At 44.1% G+C, this 12,061-nt stretch overlaps 1 protein-coding gene across 1 annotated transcript in view; it reads left to right on the top strand.

The window, feature by feature from the left end:
* CRB2 (crumbs cell polarity complex component 2) overlaps window positions 1-12,061 on the top strand; it is a 118,949-nt gene that overhangs the window by 96,375 nt on the left and 10,513 nt on the right. Inside the window, exons 7-8 of the mRNA XM_040406280.1 lie at window positions 6,496-7,455; window positions 9,592-10,139. Coding sequence (XP_040262214.1) covers window positions 6,496-7,455; window positions 9,592-10,139 — 1,508 coding nt within the window. The remainder of the gene's footprint in view (window positions 1-6,495; window positions 7,456-9,591; window positions 10,140-12,061) is intronic.

Below are 12,061 nucleotides of genomic sequence, written 5' to 3'. Positions count from 1 at the left end.
ATCACTGACCATCTTGTCACAGATATCAACATGGACCTGTGAAAGAGGCTTTAAGGTACGGCCACAAATAGTTTTTGGAGGAGGTTTTGAGGGAGATCTGCCTACAGGATTTTTTGCCAAAACCAGAAGTGGATTTGAAAGGAACCGGAAATACAAATAAAGGATACTTTTCTATTCTGGTGGATCCATTCTGGCTTTGGCTGAAAATCCTGTAGACATATCTGTCTTAAAACCTCCTAAAAAATAAAAAAAAAACTCTGTGTGGCCATACCCTTAGTGTTTTTATAAGAAAAGGGAAATTAATTGTTGGGGGCCCTATTACAGAATGTTGCATTGGAGTTTAGATGGTCCAGGTTATACCCCAGACCCAGGTGTTTCCACTTGGAATTGTCAGTGCTCCCCGCCGTGTGATACAACATAGTCGGCTGTATACATGCTTAGGATGACTTTGGTGCTAGGGCTTTTATAGAAGAAAGAATATATAGGTTTAGGGCTGAAACGATTACTCAATTGAATTGAGTAATTCGACACAAAAAAATCCTCGATGCAAATTTTTAGCATCGAGGATTCATTTGTCTGATGTGACCACGGAGCGGGAATGAAACGCTTGCTATTACTCACCACTACGTGGTCACCCGCTGGCCCGTACCGCACTGCACTGTATCCTGACACATCGTCGGGTCATAGTGCTCGTACAGTAACCGCGCACTATGAGCCAACGTTGTCTGACGTCAGGATGACAGTGCAGCGCGCGGAGAAGAAGATGGAGAAGCTGTGGAGTGGCGCCCCTACAGGAAAGGTAAGTACTGGCGCTGGAGACATGGCTAGGAGGGGGAGATGGTGGCACTGAGGGGGCAAGCTGGTGGCACTGAGGGGGCAGCTGATGGCACTGAGGGGGCAGCTGATGGCACTGAGGGGGCAGCTGATGGCACTGAGGGGGCAGATAAGGCACTAGGGGGGCAGCTGATGGCACTGGAGAGGCAGTTGATGGCACTAGGGAGGAACCTGATGGCATGGAGAGCAGCTGATGGCACGGGGGGACGGGGGGCTGATGAGTTTTTATAAAGAAAAACGTTCTTTTAATTCGTTTTTTTGTTATTACAGTACTTGATTAATCGTTGGATTCATTGATAGAATACTCGATTACAAAAATAGTCGATAGCTGCAGCCCTACTTAGGGCTTTTTATTCCTCCTGACTTTGAGGCTGCTTCTGATTTTCCCTGCACCCCTGTTATGATTGTATTCCAGCTAACTCAAAGTTTCATTAAAGTTGGATTAATTCTTTGTTTGAAAAGCGTTTCTGTAGAGAGGCATACCGTGCCCCCTTGTCAGAGGTGCGTGCGCAGCTGATGTCTCTATCCCCCACCTCGCCCCTGGGTACTCTGCACACATAACCTGCATTTTTCTGGTTTGTGAGGATCACATCTATTGTTTTTCTGGCTCGCACATCAGTACATCCGTCACGTCACATGTATCAGATTATTAGGGTAATCTGCACAAGCGGAATCAGTGTGTGCCAGGCTGGGTGACAAACTATGAGAACCAGGTTAAGAAGGAAAGAGAAGTAATTAGCTGATATGAAGTTGACACACACAGTATGAAGGTATATCTAAAACTTGGATCTGTTGGTTGTAGAAGCTTCTATGGACTTCTGAATTGAAATATGAGACTATACCATTTGACCACTTGATATGACAAGTGACCACTAGGAGTATAAAAAGAACCTGTCACTGTAAAAATGCAGTGCGGTCAGCAGGCAGCTTGGTATAGAGCGGAAGGAGCTGATCGATACATACTTTTGTGGGAAATGTATAAATTACAAGATTTAGGCCTCTTGCACACGACTGTATGGGTTTTTCAGTATTTTGCGGTCCGCAAAAAAAACAGATCCGCAAAAAATACAGATGATGTTGGTGTGCATTTGTTTTTTTGCAGAACGGAACAGCTGGCCCCTGGTAGAACAGTACTGCCCGTTATGCGGACAATAATAGGACATGTTCTATCTTTGAACGGAAATACGGAAACGAAAGGCATACGGAGTACCTTCCGTTTTTTTTGCAGATCCATTGAAATGAATGGTTCCGTATACGGAACGCAAAAAACCGGAACGAAAACGGAAAAAAAAACATTTGTGTGCAAGAGGCCTTACTAAATCTTTTACCAGAAAACTATATATCGATCTGCTCAGCTCCTCCTGCTCTATAACATGCTGCCTGCAGATTGCACTGCATTTTGTCGTGACAGGTTCTTGTTAAATTTAAAAAATGTTCTACATTAAAATGAGGCCTGAGGACAGCTCATATACCCCATCGGGACATTGTATGTGTCTCCTGGGGTAAGAACCTCTTCTACAGAGGTCTTGATATCCCCTGTCTCACCAAGTAACTTGTCTTGGACTACTTTCACACTAGTGTTTCTCTTTTCTGGTATTGAGATCCGTCATAGGGTCTCAATACCGGAAAAAAACGCTTCTGTTTTGTCCCCATTCATTGTCAATGGGGACAAAACGTAACTGAACAGAACGGAGCGCTCCAAAATACATTCCGTTCCGTTTGCAGCACCTCAAGACAAGGTACAGATAGTGGCCTCTCAGTAATACCTGTATACTTGCAATATTTGTTTGGTGCACTTGGGTCTTTCAAAGCAATGGTATAAGGACAGCTCCAGTAGGTAATGCTCTGTTCATGTCCTAGGAGATATAAGGCTAAGGCTACATGGCGACATCGGTCACGGCCAGGATTGTAGCGAGATAGAATCAGTTGGGGAGGTAAAAACTGCTCCATAAAGCTGTTGGGGTGCTTAAATCATGGCAGCCAGTGTTGGATTTTTTTGCGACCTGCACTGCTATCCCATTCATTTCTATGGGATCTCCTCAACTCTACAATCCTGGCAGCGACCAGTGTCGCCATGTACTCCTAGCCTAATTCAGGCGTATTCTCCGACATGTACCTCTGACACAAGCTGTATGCTACAGTATATGCATTTATTGGCAGGTCAGTCATTGACTCCCATTGTTAAAAAATAAGTAGACTCCCAATAAGTTAAAAAATGAAGTAGTTTATTCACCCAAAGGTGTAGGGACGTTTCGGCTCTATCCCAGAGCCTTTCTCAAGCCTTGAGAAAGGCTCTGGGATAGAGCCGAAACGTCTCTACACCATTGGGTGAATAAACTACCGTACTTCATTTTTTTACTTATTTTTTGGAGTGCTGCTCTATTTTACACTTGTGTGTGTATACAGTACAGACCAAAAGTTTGGACACACCTTCTCATTCAAAGAGTTTTCTTTATTTTCATGACTATGAAAATTGTAGATTCACACTGAAGGCATCAAAACTATGAATTAACACATGTGGAATTATATACATAACAAACAAGTGTGAAACAACTGAAAATATGTCATATTCTAGGTTCTTCAAAGTAGCCACCTTTTGCTTTGATTACTGCTTTGCACACTCTTGGCATTCTCTTGATGAGCTTCAAGAGGTAGTCCCCTGAAATGGTTTTCACTTCACAGGTGTGCCCTGTCAGGTTCAATAAGTGGGATTTCTTGCCTTATAAATGGGGTTGGGACCATCAGTTGCGTTGAGGAGAAGTCAGGTGGATACACAGCTGATAGTCCTACTGAATAGACTGTTAGCTGCTTTTTTCTTGCCATAATACAAATTCTAACAGTCTATTCAGTAGGACTATCAGCTGTGTATCCACCTGACTTCTCCTCAACGCAACTGATGGTCCCAACCCTATTTATAAGGCAAGAAATCCCACTTATTAAACCTGACAGGGCACACCTGTGAAGTGAAAACCATTTCAGGGGACTACCTCTTGAAGCTCATCAAGAGAATGCCAAGAGTGTGCAAAGCAGTAATCAAAGCAAAGGTGGCTACTTTGAAGAATCTAGAATATGACATATTTTCAGTTGTTTCACACTTGTTTGTTATGTATATAATTCCACATGTGTTAATTCATAGTTTTGATGCCTTCATAGTCATGAAAATAAAGAAAACTCTTTGAATGAGAAGGTGTGTCCAAACTTTTGGTCTGTACTGTATGTATGTGTGTGTGTATATGTGTATATATATATATATATATATATATATATATATATATATATATATATATATTACTCTGCAGTGTACATTTTTAACTGTATCCATCAGTTTAGAAAACCCCAGCTGACTTCACTTTCCTATACAGTAAAAACAAGAAAATATTGGTATACCGAAAGGACAGACACTCTTTTAGCATAGGGGGGAGGCCTATTGATACATTTGACATGTTTTGTGAGCTTTGCTGGTACATGCAACGAATATGTTCACAAATCAAAGTGTGAACAGAGCCTAAGAAAGGTGGCATGCCTTACTTTATCACAGGTGATAAGAGTGTAAAACCCAGCATCATGTTCTGGACCTCCCTTGTGTACCAGTTCATGGCATCTCCTGGTATAATGGCAGTAGTCACCCATAGACTCCTTCTGAAGCCACACAGGGTGCCATATGACTACTTAAACACTTAGTAACAAAGGAACAATGTGAAAAGATTAAAAATGGTTATTCTTTACTTCATCAGCTCTAGGACATGGACCAATTAGGCTGATTATATCGGGGATGGGGGTATGACCAACAGCGGCTTATTAAAGGATAATTCCAATCCTTTGCTTTTAGTTTGCCTTAAATCCCAATGAACTAGGACAGCCATGGGATAGAGGAATAAGGCCTCTTTCACACGACCGTATGGGTTTTTCAGTATTTTCCAGTCTGTTTTTCACGGATCCGTTGTTCCGTTTTTTGTTTCTGTTGTGTTTCCGTTTCTGTTCCGTTTTTCAGTATGGCACATACAGTATACAGTAATTACATAGAAAAAATTGGGCTGGGCATAACATTTTCAATAGACGGTTCCGCAAAAACGGAACGGATCTGGAAGACATACGGATGCATTTCCGTATGTGTTCCGTTTCTTTTGCGGACCCATTGACTTGAATTGAGCCACGGAACGTGATTTGCGGGCAATAACAGGACATGTTCTATCTTTCAACAGGACGGAAATACGGAAACTGAATGCATACGGAGTACATTCCGTTTTTTTTTGCAGAACCATTGAAATGAATGGTTTCGTATACGGACCGCAAAAAACGGCCCGTAAACGAAAAAAAAAAAAAAACGGTCGTGTGAAAGAGGCCTAATAGATATGATGAGAGTGCTCTTCCCAGCTGCATAGTCCATTGAAAATAGAAGATGGCCGAAGAACTGGAAGGAGAAGACGTGTGAGGATCAGGGCTGGTTTTGTCGATTCCCTCACATGCTCATCATTAGGGTCTACAACAAAGATATTACTCCGGAGAGGAACTGCCCGACAGATAGAGGACGGGCATAAAATGGTAACGCTGCCCTCTGCTGGTGTTTACAGGGGACTACAGTTCTACAAATGTGTGCAATACTAGTTTTGTATGATACATTTTTAGAAATACACAAACATAAAAAACTGCCACCTGAAACTGTTGGTGATGCTACTGTGTTCACTAGCATGTCACTATTGTGTGCCTTCTGTATATGTGATCTGTGCTCTGTGTATATACATAAAAGGTGAAGCTCCCTCAGTATACTTACTGCATATACTACTGTATGAGTCTAGTACAGTACATTCATTTCCATGTAGCAGTCTATAGGAGCCAGTTGAATGAATTAAAATCTATAATCTCTGGTGATGGCATTGTATCCCCTCCCTACAAGGATATATTCACGGGCGTCATGTTTGTTGCGGACATTTCTGTGATTTCGCATTCCGCCATATAGGGTTTGTGGCATTCCATGTATTTTGCTGCAGAAATGTTCCTTTTCATGCAACAGACTTACATTGCTGACATTACTGCAATATTATGACACTGAGTCCCCATCCCCAGTGTGTCTCTTCCTCTACTGCAGTGACCCGCTGGGAGGAGAAGAGTGGTAGTTGTGGCACTGATAGGAGTAGTAGTTGATTCACAGAGGCTGTTCTCACTCCAATGCTCCCTGGAGTTATGCAGTAAATGCATCACTTCTTCCCTGTGGGCACACAATGGACTTTCTGGGGACTCCTGCTTGGTTCGGGGTGCCCTAAATGTTAGATGAATGCAAGGACGGGGGGCAGATGCAAGGGCCAGCGGATGATGGTGCATCAGTGACTAGGCCATTGGTTACAATGAGTAAAGTTGATGATGGGAGTAGTATTAGTACAAATAACAGCAATAGGCACAGTTCCAAAGTATATCACAGTGTGGTCGATTTCTATTCCCAATAGCTGTGTAAAGGCAGCCACAATGACCAGCCTTGTCAGTATCAGGAATTCTCTGGTTATTTCACCCAATGCAGCAAAGCTATAGGCCAGCTTTGTATATGGTGGTTAGATGCCTGGTGAAAGACGTCTCTGAGATGCCCCTCCCTATGGCATGCCAAGGGGTCTCTTTTGTTTACCATGCTTACAGTCCCTAGCATTGATTCCTTTTGTTTGTATCTTATAGGTGTGCTATGCACTATAGACATTGATGACTGTGAAAGCAACCCATGCGAGAATGGAGCAACCTGCAAAGATGGAGTTGCAGACTATACCTGTGAATGTCCAGCAACCACACGAGATGGAATCAGTTGGGGAGGTAAAAACTGCTCCATAAAGCTGCTGGGATGCTTAAATCACAGCTGCCAAAATGATGCTGTGTGCGTTCCCATCTATATGGAGGAGATGGCGATCCATACCCATCTCTGCATCTGCCAACCAGGCTTTTATGGGCTGGATTGTTCCACTCCCACCACATTTTCCTTCTCATCAACTGGGTACTTTGTCTATGAACTTGAGGTATCCAACAGAAGTAAGAGGAGTGCTGAAGAAGACTTAACCCACATAGCAGTACGGTTTAGAACCACTTTGCCAGATATGGTTCTCCTGTATTGGGGAAATGAGAGAAGCTATCTAATACTTGAACTTTATAATGGATTTTTGCAGGTTATATTTAACTATAATGACACTCTTTCAGTCCTAGTAATAGATAATTATAAAGTAGATGACGGCCGTTGGTATCAAGCAAGTGTTAGCCTGAATTCATACCTCAATCTAACTCTATACCATCAAGGTTGCAGCGATGGCTTATGTTACAGCAGAAAACCTTTAAACACTGAGTATGATCCTCCGCTTCAGGAGACATTCACAAAAGTATACATAGGAGGACTCGCACAGGACTCCCTACTGAACAATACAAGGAGCAAGCAGAACTTCACCGGATGTTTAGAAGATCTTAGAATTGACTACGCCATCCTGATACCAGAGAATATTGGAGATGACCAGTCCTATAATCTCATACTGGGATGTAATAAAACAGACTGGTGCCACAACAATCCTTGTCACCATCAATCACAGTGCATTGACCAGTGGATCAATTATAAGTGTGACTGTGTCAGACCATACACTGGTCCAACTTGCTTGGAAGGTATGTGCTTAAGTTACAGATTTTTATTTTTTTCTTCTTTCAGGCACATTTTGCAATTGGTTGTGTATATTTAGTTATCTCTGCTCATCAGATAAAATTGTGACTCCTTCATGCTTTTTTTTTTTTTTTAAATGTCTTAACAAAACCCCCCTCCAAAACAGGTCAGGTAAATTGTTGTTGTTGAGGTGTGTGCAGGGACGTACACAGATATCATAGGACCCAATAGCAAAACAGTGTGGGCCACCCAGTGAGAATTCTGTCAGAATTACAGTACAGACCAAAAGTTTGGACACACCTTCTCATTCAAAGAGTTTTCTTTATTTTCATGACTATGAAGGCATCAAAACTATGAATTAACACATGTGGAATTATATACATAACAAACAAATGTGAAACAACTGAAAATATGTCATATTCTAGGTTCTTCAAAGTAGCCACCTTTTGCTTTGATTACTGCTTTGCACACTCTTGGCATTCTCTTGATGAGCTTCAAGAGGTAGTCCCCTGAAATGGTCTTCCAACAGTCTTGAAGGAGTTCCCAGAGAGGCTTAGCACTTGTTGGCCCTTTTGCCTTCACTCTGCGGTCCAGCTCACCCCAAACCATCTTGATTGGGTTCAGGTCCGGTGACTGTGGAGGCCAGGTCATCTGGCGCAGCACCCCATCACTCTCCTTCATGGTCAAATAGCCCTTACTTTCAAAGTTTTCCCAATTTTTCGGCTGACTGACTGACCTTCATTTCTTAAAGTAATGATGGCCACTCGTTTTTCTTTACTTAGCTGCTTTTTTCTTGCCATAATACAAATTCTAACAGTCTATTCAGTAGGACTATCAGCTGTGTATCCACCTGACTTCTCCTCAACGCAACTGATGGTCCCAACCACATTTATAAGGCAAGAAATCCCACTTATTAAACCTGACAGGGCACACCTGTGAAGTGAAAACCATTTCAGGGGACTACCTCTTGAAGCTCATCAAGAGAATGCCAAGAGTGTGCAAAGAAGTAATCAAAGCAAAAGGTGGCTACTTTGAAGAACCTAGAATATGACATATTTTCAGTTGTTTCACACTTGTTTGTTATGTATATAATTCCACATGTGTTAATTCATAGTTTTGATGCCTTCAGTGTTAATCTACAATTTTCATAGTCATGAAAATAAAGAAAACTCTTTAAATGAGAAGGTGTGTCCAAACTTTTGGTCTGTACTGTACATATTATTTTTTTAATAACGAGAATTTTTTTGATGAAAAATGTATCACACATCACCTCACTCACTTCTATGTCATGTCATAAAAAAGTGGAACAGGTGCTTTATAAATACAGCACTCATTCTGAACACCATATTTCTCAGCGTATTTCCACTGTTTCCTTTCATACATTATAAAACTCAGTGCATGGGCAGCTACCATCGAACTCAGTGTAAGCTGTAAGCATCTCTATGCAATGAGCTCCCCCTAGTGATGGCTGAAAGAAAATGCCATTGTTTTATATCGGGGACTGGAGGAGTTAAATGCGCGGTCCCTTAGCATTCATGGGGTCTGCCTCCAAGGTGAGTACACCATTGGGTCTGTGGATGGAGAACGTTCTCAGAAAGTCCACAGCCAGCACCTCTTCCCAATGTGAAAACCCAGCATTTTCTTGCAGCCACTACTAGGGGAACTCTATGCAAACAGATTGTTACAAATTAGGGTTCATGCACACGAATGTGATCGGCCCAGGAGACATGGGCCATGTATTGGCCACATCTACTGGACCAACCATGCTCCCCTGACCTGACTGTATCGTAGAATTTATGATACAGTCGGTTAATATCTGATCGTTGATCTAATGTACTGTGCTCACTGTGAGAACACTACATTAGATTCAGATTCAAATATGAACCTGTGCCGATGATTGGCTGCAGCGGTCACGTGTTTTTGATACGATTTCACAGCTGCAAAAACAGAGCCCTGCCAGGAGAACTGGAGCAGCGATGTGGGATCTGTCATCTATTACAGGTCGATCCTGATGCGTCAGGTTTCCTCTTCAAACCACACCGGCCCTGTAACCCACTCCACCACCTGTGTTTTGTTCTCATCGTTTTAGTCCAGCTGTCTATTTCTGGTGGATTCACCTTCATTCCTCTCTTTTTCTACAGAGTACACATCTGGGACATTCTTCTGGGAAGATATACCTAGTTTTGCCAACTTCACAATCGCCCAACATGTTGGAGACTCTTTCACTATATCTGCATTCATTAGGACATTCAAACGAGATGGCCTGGTCCTACAGATGAGTAATGGTACTGTGGATTACTTGTTAATCTACCTGAAATCTGGACAAATCAATATCAAATTTTTGTCAGAAACACTTTCTTTCAAAGAATATGTCAGCAATGGCAAGAAGAATATGATCACTATATCAGTAATGGAGGGGCTTGTCAAACTAAACGGTGTCAAATTCGAGGAAGAGTTTGAGCAGCTGCCAACATTATCAGTTTCAGCAGAAGACACTGTACTCATTGGAGGAATACCACCGGGTAGAGACGTTGAGCAGTGGGGTGGATATTTTAAAGGATGCCTTCAAGATGTTCGAATCAATGATCGTCGTTTGGCGTTTTATTCGTTTGATGATAAAGATGATCAAGTCTACCCAGTTTCCATCAGCAATGTCACAAAGAATTGTGTGTCTGATGACGTGTGTCAGGTGAGCATAAAACACGAGAAATAACATGTTCCTGCAATATTTATTCGATTGTATTATGTATATACACATATTAGGCCTGAAGCCTATTGCGGTGATCGGCAGCGGGGCAGGGAACTATGCGCTCCCTGCCCTGCCGCAGTATATGGGACTGGGTCACGGGTGTCAGCGCTTCAGCAATGAGCGCTTCCATCCAGGGGCGTAGCTAGAAATGCATGGGCCCCATAGCAAAAAAATGTATGGGCCCCACCCCTGTGCCATCCACAGATCCCCCTCCCCTAAACAGTGCCTTCCACAGATCCCCCCCTAAACAGTGCCTTCCACAGATCCCCCCCCTAAACAGTGCCATCCACAGATCCCCCCCTAAACAGTGCCATCCACAGATCCCCCCCTAAACAGTGCCATCCACAGATACCCCCTAAACAGTGCCATCCACAGATCCCCCCCAAAACAGTGCCATCCACAGATCCCCCCTAAACAGTGCCATCCACAGATCCCCCCTAAACAGTGCCATCCACAGATCCCCCCTCCCCTAAACAGTGCCATCCACAGATCCCCCCTCCCCTAAACAGTGCCATCCACAGATCCCCCTCCACGCCGCTCACAGCAGTATATTTATAAACTAATCAGTAACTACTTTAACTTTAATAATTGCTCATTGCTGAGCTCTTTACTTGGATTTTTTTGATATCTTACTCTGTCTTAGCTCCGGTAACAGCAGGCAGTGCGGGGGGCAGCGCTCACTCACTGACGTCACGCGCCTGCGCCGCCTAGTGGGAGGAGCAGGCGCGTGACGTCAGTGAGTGAGCGCCGCCCCCCGCACTGCCTGCTATTACCGGAGGAGCCTACAGAGTAAGATATCCAAAAAATCCAAGTAAAGAGCTCAGCAATGAGCAATTATTAAAGTTAAAGTAGTTACTGATTAGTTTATAAATATACTGCTGTGAGCGGCGTGGCCCTGTATATTCTAACCCCCAGGCAAGCGTCCCTGTCACCATGGGAACGCCTGGGGGTTAGAATATACCATCGGATTTGAGTTTTTACAATCTCACTGAGCTCGTGAAAACTCAGATCCGATGGTATATTCTAACCCCCAGGAAAGCGTCCCCGTCACCATGGGAACGCCTGGGGGTTAGAATATACTATCGGATCTTCTGAGTTCTCAGTGGCCTGGCTGGAGCCTCCGCAGCCACTGTGTCGGCCCGGCCCTGCGTGCGCCCTGCTCCAGTCCTGACTCCTCCCCAGCCAGGCCCGAGCCTCGGACCGCCCGCGTCCCGCCCACTACACTAGTCTAGTGTAGTGGGCGGGCGGTTCGCGGCTCGGGCCTGGCTGCCTGTGTGTAGTGTGTGTGGAAATAAAAAATAAAATAAAAAAAATCAACAGAAGTCGGCACGGACGGGCCCCCAGTGGCGTAGGGCCCCATAGCCACTGCTATGGTTGCTATGGCGATCCCTACGCCCAGGGCCGCTGATAGAAATCATGGGGCCCCGTACAGCATACATGACGGGGCCCCCTTCAGCTCCACCCCCTGATCCCTCCTTCAGCCACACCCCTGGCCCCGCCCTTGGCCCCTCCCCAGACGCCGCCTTCTGTAAGCCCTGTAAGGCTTTATTCAGACGTCCGGATGCGTTTTGCGGATCCGATCCATCTATCAGTGGATCCGTAAAAATCATGCGGACGTCTGAATGGAGCTTTACAGGGGGTTGATCAATGACAGGGGGGTGATCAGGGAGTCTATATGGGGTGATCACCACAGTCATTGATCACGCCCCTGTAAGGCTTCATTCAGACGTCCGGATGCGTTTTGCGGATCCGATCCATCTATCAGTGGATCCGTAAAAATCATGCGGACATCTGAATGGAGCTTTACAGGGGGTTGATCAATGACAGGGGGGTAATCAATGACAGGGGGGTGATCAGGGAGT

This window comes from Bufo bufo, chromosome 8, assembly GCF_905171765.1.
Source record: "Bufo bufo chromosome 8, aBufBuf1.1, whole genome shotgun sequence".
Taxonomy (NCBI): domain Eukaryota; kingdom Metazoa; phylum Chordata; class Amphibia; order Anura; family Bufonidae; genus Bufo; species Bufo bufo.
This window is presented reverse-complemented; position numbering and strand designations above follow the sequence as displayed.